General features: G+C 37.6%; 1 protein-coding gene across 1 annotated transcript in view; it reads right to left on the reverse strand.

The window, feature by feature from the left end:
• Window positions 1-20,050, reverse strand: part of CBL (Cbl proto-oncogene) — a 79,829-nt gene that overhangs the window by 53,768 nt on the left and 6,011 nt on the right. The window contains exon 2 of the mRNA XM_065881323.1: window positions 5,305-5,552. Within this exon, the coding sequence (XP_065737395.1) occupies window positions 5,305-5,552 (248 nt within the window). The remainder of the gene's footprint in view (window positions 1-5,304; window positions 5,553-20,050) is intronic.

A 20,050-nucleotide genomic window follows, 5' to 3' on the forward strand; every position in this document is an offset into this window, starting at 1 on the left:
TCACTACTATTTTTTCTTTAATGAATGGTTAGCACATAAGCTTTTAGTTATTTCTGAATTATTCCTGGCTGAATACAACAAAACCAAATTTTGACAATTTCAGTTTATAACTACCTCTAAAAAGACAACATAATTACAACAGAAAAGTTTAATCTTACTTCCAAAATGGATACAATAAGACAATGACAATTTAAAATTAACTGCACTGTATAATCCCATTCAGCTTCTACTATAACATCCTGCGCTCTAACGAAAACAGGCGCAAAAACGAGAGTTAAAGATAAAAGGCAAGAAAGCAGCTTATGGTTTTGCTGAATTAACTTTTTATAAAGTCTAAGAAGAATGAGGGCAAATATCTTTAGAGAAGTTAATTTACCTAATATCCTCTCTAAAACAAGAACAGGAAGCAACTATATTATATACTGATAGGTACACTTATGTACACTCTTCTAGAGAATATTTAAGGGATTAGCTCCTCAACATCCAGTCTGGCAACAAATTCCCTCATGTACATGGCTTTGGGGAAACAGATATGTTCCCCAAGCTATAGCAGGTTTGTTTAGAGATGACACCTTGCCCTCGCTGGACTAATCACAGCACTTAGCTTTTCTTTCCAGAGTTGACTGGTCCAGAGATAATCAATTGATCTATACCAAGCCTAAGTCAAAACTGGAACCAAGAGGTAGATGCTCTGCTACCGTAAGAAACCTGTAAGATGTAAATCTTGGGTGTAGCAGAGGCCAGATTTCCCCACAATTCAGACATTAATCTGCATTGAGAGAATGCAGTGTCCTGGTAGCATTTTCAACCATGGTTTCAGTTATTCCTGAGGCTTGCCTGCATTCTTGCCCTTAGTGCAACTCAAAATATTCACTTCTTCTAGAATATCACCAGTCTACAAATTTTCTCTCTCCCAAGAAGAAAAAGCAGGAACAAAGCATAAAAGGTCTATAACATTCTTTTGTGATAAAAAACAAAAACATTGAGCAAAAAAATAGAAACTTTCTCAACCTGATAAGGGCATCTATGAAAATCCCACAGCTAACATCATACTCAATGGTGAAAGACTGAAAGCTTTCCTCCTAACATCAGGAACAAGACAAGGATGTCTGCTCTCACTACTTCTATTCAACATAGGTTCTATTCAACATATGAGGTTCCAGCCAGAGCGATTAGGCAAGAAAAAAAGCAACCACAAAGGAAAGGAAGAGGGCTTCCCTGGTGGTGCAGTGGTTGAGAGTCCGCCTGCTGATGCAGGGGACCCGGGTTCGTGCCCCGGTGCGGGAAGATCCCACATGCCGCAGGAGCGGCTGGGCCCGTGAGCCATGGCCGCTGGCGTCCGGAGCCTGTGCTCCACAGCGGGAGGGACCACAGCAGTGAGAGCCCCGCGTACAGCAAAAAAAAAAAAAAAAAAAAAAAAGGAAAGGAAGAAGTAAAACTATCATCATTTGCATACAAATAGAGATCATGCAAACATGATCTTATTTACATAATATTCTAGGTAATCCACTAAAAAAACGACTACGACTAGAACCAATAGATGAGTTCTGCAAAGCTGCAGGATACAAGGTCAAATACAAAACTTCACAAAATTCAACTGTATTCTTCCCACACACCAGCAATGAACAATCCAAAAATGAAATTAAGAAAACAGTTCCATTTATAATAGCATCAGAAAGAATAAAAATATTTAGGAATAAATTTAACCAAAGAGGCAAAAGACTTATACACTGAAAACAATAAAATGCTGCTGAAAGAAATTAAAGAAGACCCAAATAAATGGAAAGACATTCCATGTTCATAGACTGGGAAGACTTAGTATCGTTAAGATGGCCGTACTCCCCACATTGATCTAGAGGTCCACTGCAACTCTTATTAGAATTCCAGATGCCCTTTTGGTAGTAATTTTCAGGCTAATCCTAAAATTCATTAAGAATCTCAAGAGGGGGGCTTCCCTGGTGGCGCAGTGGTTGAGAGTCCGCCTGCCGATGCAGGCGACACGGGTTCGTGTCCCGGTCCGGGAAGATCCCACATGCCGCGGAGCGGCTGGGCCCGTGAGCCATGGCCGCTGAGCCCGCGCGTCCGGAAACTGTGCTCCGCAGCGGGAGAGGCCGCAACAGTGAGAGGCCCGCGTATCGCAAAAAAGGAAAAAAAAAAAAAAAAAAAATGAGCAGAGGATTCAAACAGACATTTCTCCAAAGAACATATACAAATGGGCAATAAACATGTAAAAAGACTGCTCATTATGTTACTCATTAGGGAAATGAAAATCAAAACCACAAAGAGATATCTACTTCATACCCAGTAAGATGTCTATAACCAAAATAATAATAATAAGTATTGGTGAGAAGTCGGAACCCCCATACATTGCTCGGGGAATGTAAAATGGTGCAGCTGCAGTGGAAACAGTTTGGTGGTTCCTCAAAGTGTTAACCATAGAATTACCATATGACTCAGTAATTCCAGTCCTAGGTATATACCCAATAGAACTGAAAACATAGAGCTTCACAAAAAATTGTACATAAATGTTCATAGCAGCATTATTAATAATAGTCAAAAGTGGAAACAACCCAAATGTCCATAATCAAAATGTCAATACAATAAAATATTATTTAGCCATAAAAAAGAAAGTAGTACTATTCTATGCTACAACATGGATGAACGTGAAAACATGCTACGTGAAAGAAGCCAGACAAAAAAGGCCACATGTTATATGATCCCACTTAAATGAAATGTCTAGAACAGGCAAATCCGCAGAGACGGAAAGTAAATATTAGTGATCACCAAAGGCTGGAGGGAAGCAGGAGTGGGTAAAGGGGAGTGACTGCTAATGAACATGGGGTTTCTTTTTGGGGTGACAGAAATGTTCTAGAATTATATAGTAGTGATGGTTGCACAACTTTGTGAACACACTAAAAACCACTAAATTATACACTTTACAAGGTAAATTTTATAGTATATGAATTATATCTCAATTTTTTAAACTGAATACAAGAAAAGCCTCCTAACAACCAAAATACAGATCGCAAAGATGGTACAGTAAAGCCATATATTCTCCTTTACTGGAAAAAAAAAATGTATTCTCACCTCAAATTTATTTATTCTCACTTTATATATAATTTGTACAAACCTGGTTGTACGGTCAAAGCCTATAGTGGATTAAAAGCTTCATATTAGGGGAAATGAAATTGATACGGACAGACATACTGACAGTAAGGTTTTGTTAAAAAGGTAAAAGAACTTACAAGCATTGTGTGAAGCCATTTAGGAAGGGCAAATTGGTCTACGCATTTCATTAGGTTCTGGCAGTACCAATGATTAACAGCCTGATACAACAATCTATACTTATAGTAATGAAGATGATTAATATAATAAGAGCTAACCCACTTATCACTTGCAATGTGCCAATCACTGTTGTAAGTACCGAACATTTAGCTACTTATTAAACTCCCAACGATCCTACAAGGAAAGTAATACTATTATCTCATTTTACAGATGAAGAAACCGAAGAATCACACAGCTAAGTTAAGTGGAAAAGTTAAGATTCAAACTAAGGCAGTTGGCTTCAGAGTCCCTCCTCTTCTTAACCAGTAGACTATTCTGCCTCTCAGTGACGAACTGTGTCATTAAAAAAAAAAAAAAAAAGTCAAACAATGTTCAGTGTGCCTAAGAAGATTGAAAAATCTACAATTTTTATTCCACTATTTAAAAAAAAAAAAAAAAAACCTGTTCTATGGCAGCCTGTTATCTATAGGAGAAAGTCTTAAGGTCAAAAAACAGCTCTTTACAATCTGACTCCAACCCATATTTCCAGCTTATCTATCTCCCCTAATTCTAGCCAAACCAGACCGCTCACGTTCCTTAAACAAACAAGAGCCTGCATTTTCATGCCACTGTGTTAAAAGCCTTTTCTTCACTTCTCTGCCTAGAAAATTCCTACTTACCCTTCAAAATCTAGCTCAAATAACACTTCCTCTGTGCCACCTTCCCCGATGCCACTAGGTAAAACTCTGTTCGTAAAGCATTTTGTACATATCTCTATTAAAGTATTTATCACGTGACATCAGAATTGAATACTTAACTCTCCTTTTCACCGCCTAGAATTAGAACCTAGTACACTGTGGATAATAAATAAAATTTTTAAGTTTTGGTACGTAATAAAGTCCAAAATTATTTTTTTAATTCAGCAATACAAAATGACAAAAGTCATGAAATTTAAATAATTTAAATGGACAAAGTTCATTTTCACATAAATGAGATGTTACAAAGGTTCCTACGGATTGAATTCAGTTACCAGAAACCTTTTTAAGAAGAAAATACTAATACTCTGGACCAAACCTGAGTAATCTGTCCCAGTAAAGGTAACATGAATAACGATGTGGGTAAAATTTTAAGTGAGAGATGAAGGTTCCCAGAATCCAAGCCAACAGAGTCAAACGCTACAAGGATACCATTTAGTAAGTTACTGTTTGGCATGCTAACTGAATGCCCTCAGAAATTACTGTCCCTCCCAATTCAAGTCACTTCTCAAGTGTAAGTTACTCCCTAAAAATTATAATAGAATTTACATTTTATTACTTGTTCCAGATGAGTTAATATTTAATTCCAACTAGACAAAACCAAACACAACTATACCATGGATACAATCAACCTGTTTCTCTCCCAGTGCATAATATACGACAACCAAGCCAATAATATATGGGACAGTCAGTATAGTTTTCAGTATTTAATAAGTACAAAAGAATACCTATTGGTCCCTCAAATGTTTATTGAATTAACTGCATTTTGCCAATTCTATTTGAAAAGTATTCTATTCTATCCTATTTGAAAAGTTACTTTACCTATAAAGGAAATGTCATTTCACTTGGCTTTATTAAAAAAACAGTTATCCAAACTACTGGCTAATTTTTTTCCTATTATCCCATACTTATAACCTACCTAATATGCTACCAGCTTGGGCAAAACCCTCTTACTGTTTACTGCCAACCCCAACTTCTTTCTTTCAGACTCTCACCTATCCACAAACTTTCACGATCTTCAGGGCCTCTGAAAGACCTACTGCCTCTAACTCATCTTCATGACTGTAAGTCACTGACTTTTCAGAGGTAAACAAATAATCAGAGCTAGGGATGGATCAATACTCTCCAAGGTAACCTTTTATACAAAACACAGCTTTAAGTCAAATGTCAACTTTGCATTCTATTCCTGTTGACATAAAATTAAAAACAACTCAACTATTTCTATGTGTTACCTATTCGGGCAGTCACAGACCTGAATAAATATTTGTGTAGTATTCTCCATTACCTAGGCTGAGAATTCTCCTCATACATTCTTTCTTTCCCCTCCTTGAAGAGGCTTATGGTCTGCTTAGTTTTCTTCATCAAATTCTCCATGAACACCCTAAAATACTCATTTTCTCCAAGGGTCTCCATCTTCCCCTCATATCTTGACAAGATAGTGCGGAGATGCTGGTAGGTGTCTGGCAGCAGGTCTAAGATATAAGGTGGGCTATTCTTTAGCGCCAGCTTTGGGTTCTGACACAACCGCACCACCTGCAACAAATGGAAAAGAAGGGCTATTACTTGGAGGATCTTAAGGGCAATTTCCTTTTTTAAGTTTAGAAAATTATAAAATATGTGCTCTTTTGCGGAAATACGAAAAATGCACAAGAATATAAGAAATGATCCATAACCCACACACACACCCACAGGCAATCACTTTACATTTTTAGTAGTCTCCCTAGAGGGTGGGTTCTTAAAACCATATCTAACAGTTCAGACAACACATAGAAGACTAAACAATTGGGGTGGGGAAGACATCCACATACATGCCTAAAAAAATGCTAGATGAAGCATGGCGAATTCCTCTGAAATGCATGGCTCACGCCACAGCAGAATAAAGAAAATTTCCAGGGGCAGAAATAAAGAACGTGGCTGCCCTGGGAGGTAAACCTGGTAACGTAGGAGCCTAGAGCTTTAACAGCCACTAGGGGACAGGAGCACAGAGGCCTTGGAGCCAGCAAAGAGTTGAACTGAGACACCATTCCTTCCCATATAAATGCAGAACTCTCAGAATTTGCCTGGTTAATTCATTTTACCTTCTTTTACTTTCAACTTTTCTCAGTTCTTAGTTTTAAGTAGGTCTCTTTTAAAGAACATATAGTTAGACTTCTTTAATCCAATGTAACAATCTTTTTTTTTAACTGGTGAGTTTATATTTGTTGTAATGACTAATAATTTGTATTTATTCCTACCATCTTATTTAGTACATTCCATTTATGTGGATTTTTGTGTGTCTGGAAGAGACATAAATTAGTGGGACAGAAAAGTCTAGAAATAGACCCGCACATATATAGACCCTTGACATCACAAAGGAGTGATCTTTCCCAAAACCAGTAGTGGAACAATCCATATAGGAAAAAAAGAAAATCAAACTAAATCCTTACCTTACACTATGCAAAAAACAAAACAAAAAACCTAGATGGGCTCTAGACCTAAATGCGAAAGGCAAATAAAGTTTTAGAAGATAAGAAAACTATCTTTCATTACTTCATGATGGAGAAAAAATCCTTAAACAGGACCATAAAAAACATTAATAAAGGAAAATATTAATTAAATTCTACTATACTCTAAAAGAACTTCTAAGATACCACAAAAGAGTAAAAACACATGTACAAAATCAGTGAAGATATTTACAATACGTATATATCCAGTATATATAAAGAACATCTACAAATCAGTAAGATAGGGACGGTCTTTTTTTTTTTTTTTTTTTTTGGCTACACCGCGCAGCACACAGGATCTTAGTTCCCCGACCAGGGATCAAACCCATGCCCCCAGCAGTGGAAGCATGGAGTCCTAACCACTGGACCACCAGGGAATCCCCAAAAATGGACAAAAGACTTGAATAAAAACTTGACAAAAGAAGATATCCAAATAACCAATAAACATATGAAATGGTGCTTAATCTCACTGATCATTTTAATTTCATTAAAATGACAATTGTAAGCTCTCAATTAGATACTATCACTACACACACCAAATTGGCAATGCCAACCACTGGCAAGGAGCAAGGACCTTCAAATACTGCTGGTGGGAATCTAAACTAATAAAACCACCCTGGAAGACAGTTCGGCACTGTACGGTCAGGCTAAAGACTTATATGCCCTACAAACCTGCAGATCTCCGCCTGGAAAGGTATACTGGGATACACATACAAAAATGTGTAACAACTAACAACTGCAAACAACCCAGATGTCCATCAACAGTAGAGTGGATAAACTGTAGTATATTTATTAGCAACAATACACTACCATGTGGATGCTCCTCTCAAACAAAGTAGATCTAAAGAAACCAGAAACAAAATATATATATTACAATTACATGTATATGACTACATTACTATTACAAAGATATCCCTCTAAACTATATTGATGCAATATGCATACATAGGTGGTAAAAATATAAGTAACAGAAAGAAAATAATTTTACTTTACTTGTAGCTGATATAACTGTCCATGAATAAAATGAAAGAATTGACAAAACGTTAGAAACAAAACAGTTTAATAGGTTGCTGGATTCAAAACTGATATACCAAAATGGCATTCATAAAAATTTTATAAATAATTTTAAAATGTAATTTTAATTGCTGCCATTTTGAATGGCATAAATAAAAATTTAAGGCTCCTAGGAATATATCTAACAAAAAATGTGTAAGACTCTTATGAAGAAAACTACAAAACTTCACTGAAGAACATAAAAACAGAAATTAATGAAGAACTCTATCATGTTTAAGGAGACGTCAGTTCTCCCCCAGATTAATATATAAATGCAGTGCAATTTCTATCAAAATTCCAAAAAGATTTTTCATGGAACTTAACAAGGTGATCCCAAAACCCACATGGAAGAAAAAGAGACCAAAACCAGCCAAGCCTATTTTGAAAAGTCACAAAGTAGGTGGTAGTTACCCAATGAGTTATCAAGACTTTTTAAAATCTTATAATTAAAATAGTGTGATGTTGACCAAAGACAGATAAATGGCCAAATGGAAAAGAAGAGAGCCCAAACAGAGACACGCATGTATGGAAATTCAGCATCGGAAGTGGCATTACAAATCAGTTCAAGAGGAATTCCCTGGAGGTCCAGTGGTTAGGACTAGGTGGTTCCATTGCAGAGGGCATGGGTTCAATCCCTGGTAGAGGAACTAAGATCCCTCATGCCGTTCAGTGTGGCCAAAAAAAGACAAAAGAAAAAAACACACACAAATCAGTTCAAGAGAAAAACTACTGGAAAACTGGTTATCCATACGGGAAAAAAAATTACATCCCTTACGTGTTACATGAAAAGTAAATTTCAGATGAATTAAAGATCTTGTGTGGAGAAAAAACTTTAAAGCTTTTAGAAAAAAATTTGGAAAATATTTGTTGAACTTTATGATGTCAGAAAGGAAGTATTTCTTAAGACACAAAAGCAAATCATAACCATAAACAAAACAAAATGACAACCCACAGAATAGGAGAAAATATTTGCAAACAAAGCGACCGACAAGGGATTAATCTCCAAAATATACAAACAGCTCATACAGCTCAATATCAAAAAAAACAAATGAACCAATTAAAAAATGAGAAGATCTAAACAGACATTTCTCCAAAGACATATATATGGCCAAAAAGCACATGAAAAGATGCTCAACATCACTATTAGAGAAATGCAAATCAAAACTACAAAGAGGTATCACCTCACACTGGTCAGAATGGCCATGATCAAAAAATCTACAAATAATAAATGCTGGAGAGGGTGTGGAGAAAAAGGAATCTTTCCACACTGTTGGTGGGAATGTAAATTGGTACAACCATTATGGAGAACAGTATGGCGGTTCCTTAAAAAACTAAACACAGAACTACCATATGATCCAGCAATCCCACTCCTGGGCATATATCTGGAGAAAAACATAATTTGAAAAGATACATGCACCCCAATGCTCACTGCAGCACTATTTACAATAGCCAAGACATGGAAGCAACCTAAATGTCCATTGACAGAGGAGTGGATAAAGAAGATGTGGTACATATATACGATGGAATATTACTCAGCCATAAAAAAAGAACGAAATGATGCCATTTGCAGCAACACGGATGAACCTAGAGATTGTCACACTGAGTGAAGTAAGTCAGACAGAGAAAGACAAATATCATATAATATCACTTTTATGTGGAATCTAAAGGAATGGTACAAATGAACTTATTTACAAAACAGAAATAGAGTCACAGATGTAGAAAACAAACTTATGGTTACCAGTGGGGGAAAGGGGAGAGAGGGATAAATTGGGAGATTGGGATTGACATACACACACTACTATATAAAAAATAGATAACTAACAAGGACCTACTGTGTAGCACAGGGAACTCTACTCAATATTCTATAATGACCCATATGGGAAAAGAATGTAAAAAAGAGTGGACGTATGTATACGTATAACTGATTCACTTTGCTGCATACCTGAAACTAACAACATTGTAAATCAACTATACTCCAATAAAAAAAATTTTTTAAATCATAAATGCAAAGACTGATTAGTTTGACAACACTAACATTTTAGTAATGATAAATCATAAGAACTACTGAACTACTTTTTCCTTTTTTCCATTTGTTTAAAAAAAATCAATGCAATTATAATACTGTATTATTTTTTTCAACATCCTTTTTATTTTCTTCTTGGTAAACTGCACTTTCATCAACGAAATATCCTTCTTTAGAAACACATCTTCCCTTAAAGTCCCCTTTAATGTATCTAATATAGCTAAACCAACTTTCCTGGGTTGGTGTTTGCATGGTGTATCTTTTTCCATTCTTCTATCTTCAAACTTTCTGTATTCTTACATTTAATGCATGACTTTGTCATGCAGAATATAGCTGGTTTCCTTTTAATTCTGACAATCTCTGATTTTAACCAATTTGACCTGTTTACACTTCAACTATGAAACTGTTATTATTGTAGGTCAAATACTGGCAATTTCATATGGTTCACTTAATAAGTACTGATCCTATAATAAATAATAAAATAATTTACTATTTGTTTCCTATGCATCTCTCCTGTTTCATCTTCCTTTACCTCCCCTTTCTTGCCCTCTTCCGGTTTAAGCATTTTTTTATTTTCCCAATTTTCGCCCCCAACAGCTTGCCAAATATATATTCTTTTACTACTCTTTAAATGAATACCTTAGTAATTATAAAATGCATCTCTGACTCATTAAATCTTATATAAAGTAGTACTTTTACCACTTCCCAGACAACACAAGGAGCTTGGGACACTAACTCCATTTACTCTTTTCAAGTTATGTGCTATTACTATCACACATTTTAATTCCATATATCATATAAAGTCTACAAGTCATTATTATTACTATTACTTGTTATTATTTTATACGGCCAATATTCATTCACATTTACCCACACAACCCCCCTTCCCAATGCTCTTCACTGCATCTGAAATCATTTTCCTTCAGCCGAAAGAACATCCTTTAGTATTTATTTCCTTTAGGGTATAGGCTGCTGGCTACAAATTCTCCTCAGTTTTTGTTTATCTCAAAACATCTTTATTTTGTAACCACTTTTAAAGGCTATTTTCCCTGGATAAGAATTGGCAGTTATTTTCTGTCATCATTTTATAGCTACAGGCATACCTCGGAGATACAGCAGTTTCGGTACCAAACCTCTGCAATAAAGGGAGTATGGCAATAAAGTAAGAATTGCAATAAAGCAACTCACAAAATTTTTGGTTCCCCAGGGCATATAAAAGTTATGTTTACACTATACTGTAGCCTATTAAGTGTACAAGACATAGTATTATTAAAAAACAATGTACATACCTTAATTTTAAAATGCTTTATTACTAAAAAATGCTAATCATCAAATGACAACACAGGGTTGCCACAAACCTTCGATTTATAAAAAAACGCATTATCTGTTAAGTGCAATAAAATGAGGAATGCCTTCTAGATGCCACTGTCACTGTTGAAAAGCCAGGCTGTTAGTCTCACTGTTGCTCCTTTGAAGATAAAATGTCTTATTCTGTGGTTGCTTTTAAGATTTCTCTTTGCCTTGGGTTTTCAACAGTTTTACTACGATGTGCCTAGGTGTAGTTTACTCTGGATTTTTCCTGGTGTTTATAGAGCTTCTTTAATTTGGAACTTGATAATTTCTGTCAGTTTTGGAAAATTCTCAGCCAATTTCTCATCAAATATTGCTTTTGCCCCATTCTCTTTCCTCTCTCCTTCCGAACTTCAAGTACTTATACATAAGACCTTTACTCAATATTCCATATGCCTCTCATACTCTTTTCTGTATTCTCCATCCTTTTGTCTCTCAATGCTTCAGTCTGGATTTTTTTTTCTGACTTACCTTCTACCTCACTAATTTTTCCTTCAGCTTTATGCTATTAAACCCACCCACTGAGTTAACAATCAGTTCTTGTGTTTTTCAGTTCTAGAATTTCTATTTCATTATTTACCATTTCAGATCTCTGACAAAATTATCTATTTTATCTTTTTTTTTTTTTTTTTTGCGGTACACGGGCCTCTCACTGTTGTGGTCTCGCCTGTTGCGGAGTACAGGCTCCAGACGCGCAGGCTCAGCAGCCATGGCTCACGGGCCCAGCCGCTCCGCAGCATGTGGGATCTTCCCGGACCGGGGCACGAACCCGTGTCCCCCGCATCGGCAGGCAGACTCTCAACCACTGTGCCACCAGGGAAGCCCTCTATTTTATCTTTAACTCTTCTAACACATTAATCATAGATATAAGTCCATGACTGATATCTCAAATATCTGTATCCCCTTTAAGTATGTATCTTTTATCAATCTATCCTGTTGGTTTTCAGTTGTAGTTTGTTTTTTCATAAGCCTAATTATTTTTTATTGAGTGCTGAACACTGTATATAAAAAATTATAGAGACAATCTGAGGCTACGGATGATGTTATTCAGAAAGGATTTACTTTTTTTTTTTTTTTTTTTTTTTGCGGTATGCGGGCCTCTCACTGCTGTGGCCTCTTCCGTTGCAGAGCACAGGCTCCGGACGCACAGGCTCAGCGGCCATGGCTCACGGGCCCAGCCGCTCCATGGCATGTGGGATCTTCCCAGACCGGGGCACAAACCCGTGTCCCCTGCATTGGCAGGCGGACTCTCAACCACTGCGCCACCAGGAAAGCCCAGAAAGGATTTACTTTTGCTTCTAGTAGTCAGATTTGGCTAGGGACACTAGGAATTCCAGGTCATCTTAATCTAACCCAAAATTGAGAAGATTAAAAAGCTGGGCTTCAGTCTTCAGTGCCTTGTAAAGACTGGTTTACTTCTGTTTCACCCTTACTCCTACAATTCAGGCCCTCAGGGACCCAACCCCAAAACCTAGAGTGTTTCCCAGGGCCCTCCACCTTGGCAGGCCCTAATTCCAATTTTTTGTCCTCCTTGACATGAGTATTTTGAAAACTCTATTCAGCCTCTCAGCTATCACTTCCAGAATCAGCAATGACCTCATGGAAAAGGCAGCCTCAAAAATAAGGCTTACCTCTCAGAGCTTTCCTTATCTTCCAGAACCTGGCCTCTAATTCCTCACTGCCTTCATAGCTCTTCAACATCTTCTAGCTTTTCTAGTTGCCAGCAGTATTATTTGGTTCAAAACAGCCTAGTCTAACAATGGTAGAAGCAGAAGTCTGACTTCTTACTCTTTATTTAATATTTTAAAATGCCTATTTTCTTGCATCACCAAAAGCTCATTATAAACTTTTTAAAGATGTCTAAATGATTCCACTCTATAGACATACCATATCTTAAACCATCCCCTCCACTTTAACATTTATACTGTTTGTAAGTCTTTGCTATTACAAGTATCGCTGTGATGAACATCTTTGGGCATTTTATTCTTCTAAACATCAGATTATTTCCTTAGGATAGATCCCCCAGAAGTGGGATCACTAGGTCCACCTGGAACAATTGCAAAATTCCAATTTAATTACTAATGTCTCTTCAAATGATGTAAGACAGTATTAAAATTTTTAAACTAAATATTTTATCCTCTGTACATCATTTCCTGTACTCTTGAAAAAGAGCCCTATATAAGCCTGGCAAATAAAGACAAGCTGAATCAACAGAAATATATGATTTATGAATGTTTTAACAGTGTTTTAGGAAGATGCTCATCCTATCAAGGGTTTCAAGCCAAAAGGGAACAACATAGTCAAGAAAAAAAGACTCTACCTCAGAAGACAGCTATATTCTAAATGCAACAGAGTTAAGAACTCATACTAATTAAAATAAATAGTACCCAATTTATAAGTATTACATTCCAAAACCTCATTTGGAAGACAGGTATTTATGATTCAGAATATATTTTTACAGAATATATATTTATAATAAAAATATTAAAATGGTAGGTTCTTAAATAGTCCATGGAGGGAGTTAGGGGAGACTGACATTGAGACTAAGAGATCAAGATTCAGCAAAGACTACAAGAGGTATATGATCGAAGGTTTTTATCTTCAGAGCATACTGAGCATGTTTTATATGGAAAAAGAACCAGAAGAGAAAAAGATAAAAGAAAATGGAAAACGGGATCTACAACACAGCTAGAGCACTAAACACCCAATACCATTAAAAGAAGGGACACCTCCTTCCTTTAAAACAGGAAGAAAGGGAATGAGGACAGGTTTAGACAGACACAGATTCAGAGATATGAAGGCAGTACGTTTAAGAAGACTGCACCTGATCTTGATTTTTCTCAACGTATCCAGTCAACAAATATATATCAGGCACTGGGACACAGAAGTAAAAATACCATACCCCTGAATCTGAGAGGAATCAGGCAATAAACAACAAAAAGGAAATCAACAAGAAAAATATCAGGTTCTATGCAGACAATTAAAATAGAATAATAAGAAAATGCTGGATGACTACTTTAGCACAGTGAGTAGGGAAAGCTTCTCTGAGGTGAATTTAGGCTAAGAGTTAAAATTACAGGAAGGAGCCCGTCACATAGAATCAGCAGAAGAGTAGCCCAAACAGAGGGAACAACTAATCCAACAGCCCTATGAGAATAGGTTTGGATTTGAGGAATAGAAAGATCAGTGAGACTAAAGTGTAGAGAGCGAGGTGAAGAGGGTCATTAAGGGAGAGATGTGGAGTATCAGGGAATTAACAAGGAGACAGTATGATGAAGATTAAAATATAAGCTTTTATGTGTTGAATTAAAATTAAAATGTTTTAGTATCTTGACAAGATTACACCAAATAGCCACATCAGAATGTCCTGTTTCAGTCATTTACCTTCAGTAAAGTTCTTAACCTCTGAGCCTCAGTTCTTTTACCTGTAACACAGCGATAATACCCACCTCATAATAAATGTTTATGAAAGGACTGTAGAGTTTCCAATAAAGTAGACATTCAATGCTAGTTCCCTCCCCATTTCCACACAACTCGACCAGGTTTATCTGCAGGTTAGGCAGGAATTATCTATTGAAGACAGAATGTTAGACCTCACATCACCCTTTGTTGACTCCCAGAAACTGACACCCTTATTCCTACCATCTGGCCATGCCACAGCTACCCTTCCAAACCTGCATGGTGTCTAACTACTTGGTAACCAAGGAATAGAGAAAAGGCAGTAGGCCACCCAAGAACAGGGTGGCCAACAATCTGCAAAACCTACAGTATCCGCTCCTGCAAAGGTCCAAAGCAAGCAGAGCTCCCCCAAATTATTTACATTTACATCCAGAGCTACACATGCCAACCCATAATATATTCTCCCTATTTAAAGGCAAATGCATTAACATTAAGAATTCAGGTTAAAATGCATTATTTGCCTAATACCTCTGGAAAAAAAGGTATACTTCCTTTCAACAACAACAAAACTAAACTAAAATTGCTCTGCCCAACCTATAGTAAGCAATTAATAAACGCTGATTGGGCTTCCCTGGTGGCGCAGTGGTTGACAGTCTGCCTGCTAATGCAGGGAAAACGGGTTCGAGCCCTGGTCTGGGAGGATCCCACATGCCGCGGAGCAACTAGGCCCCGTGAGCCACAACTACTGAGCCTGCGTGACTGGAGCCTGTGCTCCGCAACAAGAGAGGCCGTGACAGTAAGAGGCCCGCGCACCGCGATGAAGAGTGGCCCCCGCTTGCCGCAACTAGAGAAAGCCCTCGCACAGAAACGAAGCCCCAACACAGAAAAAATAAATAAAAAATAAATTAATAAACTCCTACCCCCAACATCTTCTTAAAAATAAAATAAAATAAAATAAAATAGGGCTTCCCTGGTGGCGCAGTGGTTGAGAGTCCGCCCGCCGATGCAGGGGACACGGGTTCGTGCCCCGGTCCGGGAAGATCCCACATGCCGCGGAGCTGCTGGGCCCGTGCCACGGCCGCTGAGCCAGCGCATCCGGAGCCTGTGCTCCGCAACGGGAGAGGCCACAACAGTGAGAGGCCCGTGTTCCGCAAAAAATAAATAAATAAATAATATAATAAAATAAAATAAATGCTGATTAATGACAATGACCTGAAAAAACATATTACCCCTCATAACAGATTTAAAATATCATGAGTTTTGGGGCTTCCCTGATGGCACAGTGGTTGAGAGTCTGCCTGCCGATGCAGGGGACGCGGGTTCGTGCCCTGGTCTGGGAGGATCCCACATGCCGCGGAGCGGCTGGGCCCGTGAGCCATGGCCGCTGAGCCTGCGTGCGTCCGGAGCCTGTGCTCCACAACGGGAGGGGCCGCAACAGTGAGAGGCCCGCGTACCGCAAAAAAAAAAAAAAAAAAAAAAAAAAAAAAATCATGAGTTTTTAAATGTCTCCCAAACACTTGATTAGTTCACATTTTCAAACTACTACCATGTACGTTCCACAAATGTTATCTGTCCCTCCTTAGAATGTGACCTTGTAAAGATCAACTGTACATTAAATATCCGCTTTTCTCAAGATCTTTCAAAGACAAATCAATCACATGACCAGGGAAATCAGCACTCCTTAACACTAACACAGACCATAAATTAAGTATATAGGTAGAGCAACTCTTTTGACATTAAAATCTTCTGTAAAGAAAAAAAAAAAATTCCCTAAATATTTATAACCTCTAGGGAAAAAGTTTCCAAAAGGCTTTGTGAATAATTCAAGTCAATAGTTAACAAACATCAAAAGCCAAAAGAACCTGCCTTTATTAGTGAATGTTAAATTGGCAGTTTTAGTTAACCTCTAAAGCACAAATGTGCATTCTGAGCTTAAAAAATTCACCAAAAAATTTCCGAAAGATATTTTCCTGCTTAGTCTGTTCTCAATTTTATTTTGCTTTCCAAGTCTTACAATAGCAAAAATGGCTTCCTTTTGTTTACTTCTGCCTGTACATTTACAGCATCACTCAGAACAATGTCAAAAAGAAACATGCTTAGCTCTGGGAAACCAACAGTATCCCTGCACAGCTGCCATATACTCCATTCATAATAGCTTCCTCACTGGCCTAGCTCCTCCCTTTGCTTCTGCCAAGGGCTCAATGGTCAATAGAAAAAATTTGGAAAGCGCTATGATTACAATAAAGAGGAATAAAATTATGTTTGGAAATTGCTAAATTTTTAAAAACAGAAAAGTTACAGAGAACAGTGCCTATGCCTAATTCTGTTCTGAACACAGAATCTTTTCTAACACTAAGGAATTGTATTTCTAACTAGGCAGAAAACTATAAGCATATATGACTGTGAATGACTAAGTATTTTTATCTCTGTAGACCTTAACTTATCCATGGAATCATTTTTCATTTCAAACTTCTTCCTATGTTAAAAAGCATGATTAAAATAAGCACTAAGCTTCAAAAGCAAGTATTCAGTATGGTGAGCTATACATAAAACACATAAAATTTGATTACAGTTTTAAAAGAATCAGTTGCTCAAGAGAACAGGAGGTACAGCAGAAAGGACACCAGGGTAGGAGTCCAGAGACCTGGGTCTTAGTCTGGTGACTGACATTAACTGGCTATGTGACCCTGGGCAAGTTACTCATCTCTCTGGGTCTCTCTCCCTCTATAAGTTAAGAGTTAGATCAATTAATTTCTTTTCTTAAAGCTTCAAGTTTTAGAAACTAATCAACTCAGAAACTTGAAGAGATTTAACAGTTTTACAAGTGTAACTACACAGTGAAGCTTTTAAATGAAAACTTATGACAGTTTTTCAAAGAGAAATCAGAAACCCATACTTTTTTTAAAAGAAACATATCATCACTAGGTAGCGGCTCCAAGAAAAAAAAGTCTTTTACTTCTAATTACTCTTCTCCATTACTGATTTATCAAAACCCATTCAGGGACTTGAACTGTAATTACTACCCAACGCTTCTCAAGTACCTCCCAACACTATTTATTTAAAGCACTATGTCACTTACAACTAATTACCAATCTCATTACTTTCATTTATCACATTAATTGCAGAAAAAAAAATACAGCCAGTACAATGTAGGAAATTAAATAACCGACATGCGCTAACAGCTTAACCATGCAGTTTTTATACAGGGATTCTGTTTTTAAAAGGAAAATATAATTCTCTTCTCAGACTTACCAGTGCAACTTCAAACCAATACTTAGCATGAACCAGAGATTAAATGATTTTAGCATCATTTTTGGATGTCAGACCCTAATTAAGGCACAACTGTGAATTAGGATATTGTGGAGTTCTCTGCATGGTCTAGTCCCTCCCCAGTCCCAATCCTCTTTCTGGTCTCAAGGATTAAGTAAAGATTTGCCTAATGATTCCCACAGGGGGTTCCCTGATCCCTTTGAACACCTTCAGTTATACCACCAGTTTGCAAGAATGAGGACTGAGTCATCCTTAACTCCCTAGCACCCAGCAAAAAGTTCATGTTCAATGAAACTGTGATGGTGGAAAAGGTGCCAACGTAATTTTCACCTAAAGTAACTAGGAATCAGCTACCATATTTAAATCAACAAACTAGACAAGGATTGTGGATGAAAGCAGACTTTTTGGAAGGCAATGTGCCAATATATACTTTTCAAACTTTAATGTATAATTCCTTTCACCCAGTACATTTCATTTCTAGAAGTTTATTCTAAAGAATGTTTAGCAAATGCATAATAGATAGTCACTGCAGCATTGTTTCTAGTATTAAAAATCAGAAATAACCTATAAGACTATCAATATGAATTTGTTAAATAAACATATATATCCATATTATAAAATCTTATACACCCCTTAAAAAAAGAATTCAGGACTTCCCTAGTGGCACAGTGCTTAAGAATCCACCTGCCGATGCAGGGGACATGGGTTCCAGCCCTGGTCTGGGAAGATCCCACATGCCGCGGAGCAACTGAGTCCGTGCACCACAACTACTGAGCCTGCACTCTAGAGCCCACGAGCCACAAGTACCGAGCCCGCGTGCCAGAACTACTGAAGCCCGCGCAACCAGAGCCCACGCTCCGCAACAAGAGAAGCCACCACAATGAGAAGCCCGCGCACTGCAAAGAAGAGTAGCCCCGCTCGCCGCAACTAGAGAAAGCCCGCGTGCAGCAACGAAGACCCAATGCAGCCCAAAATAAATAAATAAATAATCTTTTAAAAAAAGAAAAAAGAATCACTTAGAGTCTGAACAGCAGTTCAAGATCCACATAAAAAAACAAAAGTATTAGTTGGGTGGCTTATGTTACTTAAACTCTCTGAATCTGTTTCTTTCTCATAAGACACATTATTTTGAAATTTTTGCTGTATCAGATGTGAAATTGTGAACTGCTCAGCAATATAAGGAATTATTAGAACTTGGTTATCAGTCTTAGTGAGTAAGTGCTAAAAAGGCAACAACTTGCTCAAGTCATAAATCTTTCAAGGGCAATGCTATCCATCCAGGCTTCTCAGAGCTGCTTAGAAAAAGGGACTGGAGAGATGGACCCCAAACAGCAGACACTGGTTACCTCTGGAGAGGGCAGTCATTTTGCAGTATGAGAGTAAATGGAGACCTTTACATTTTGTTCTGCATATTTTATGGTTCATAAATTGTTTTTCACAAAGAGTACTACACCTGTGTACTGCTATTCAAAGTAGCTCTAAGAAAGAAGGAGGCAGGAATTAGTATCCCATCCCCCTCAATGAAGTAGCAGTGAGTTGGCCTCATTTTAAGACTTCTTGTGGTTGATCCCAGAGCAAGAGGGAAGGTCAATGGTGGCTGTAAGAAGGCGCCCAAGGCAGAGGAGTCTGCTAAGCAAGACCCGCCACCCATCCCAAAAGTTGCAGAGGGGAGACCCAGGGTCATTGCTGATTTAGGAGTTTCTATGGCAGTGACATTCCATCTCCTAGGGCTTGAATCCCCCGTGGGTGTGTATCACCAATACCATCACTGCACCCCTTTCCCCTCCTCCTTTTGGAAGCTGCTGCAGGAAGGAACATTGTGGGGACAGAGCTGAGGCTGGCTTCCAGTGCTCCTGGTTGACTACTCCCACCTATTTCCTTCCAGCACAAAATGTGCTAATCATGCAAACATTTCACAATGACTTGCTTGTTATAATCCCCCTCTTCCAACAAACCTAATGATCAGAATTAATTCTAAGATCAGAATTAACAACTTCATTGGAAAATGTGATTGAAATTTAGGCTCAGTTTTCAAACTAATGCTTAGTCCATTTTTCTTTTAATGCTCTAGGTTAGTCATTAGGGGGGTGATTTTCATAGTATAAACGTTATCCGTATGTTTGACTATAACATGAACTCCACTGAAAGTGAAGACTTGGGGACCAATCTGCCCATGTGTATACAGCCAACAAACAACATATTAAAAACAGGTTGTAAAAAAAAAAAAAAAAAAAAAAAAACAGGTTGTACTACAGCAAGGGTCACCAAAAACTTCAACCAAAGCCATGAAATGAACAGGGCAGATTATGTTCTTCCCTGGCCTAACCCTACTTTTATTCCATATACCCTTCAGAATTTCTATCATGAATCACATGAAATGCTCAGTGAGTTCACATTTCATACGGAACTAGGGAGAATTTTACATCCCTTGGGGGAATTTTTAATAGGCATGA

The sequence above is a fragment of the Phocoena phocoena genome, chromosome 8 (genome assembly GCF_963924675.1).
Source record: "Phocoena phocoena chromosome 8, mPhoPho1.1, whole genome shotgun sequence".
In the NCBI taxonomy this organism is placed as follows: domain Eukaryota; kingdom Metazoa; phylum Chordata; class Mammalia; order Artiodactyla; family Phocoenidae; genus Phocoena; species Phocoena phocoena.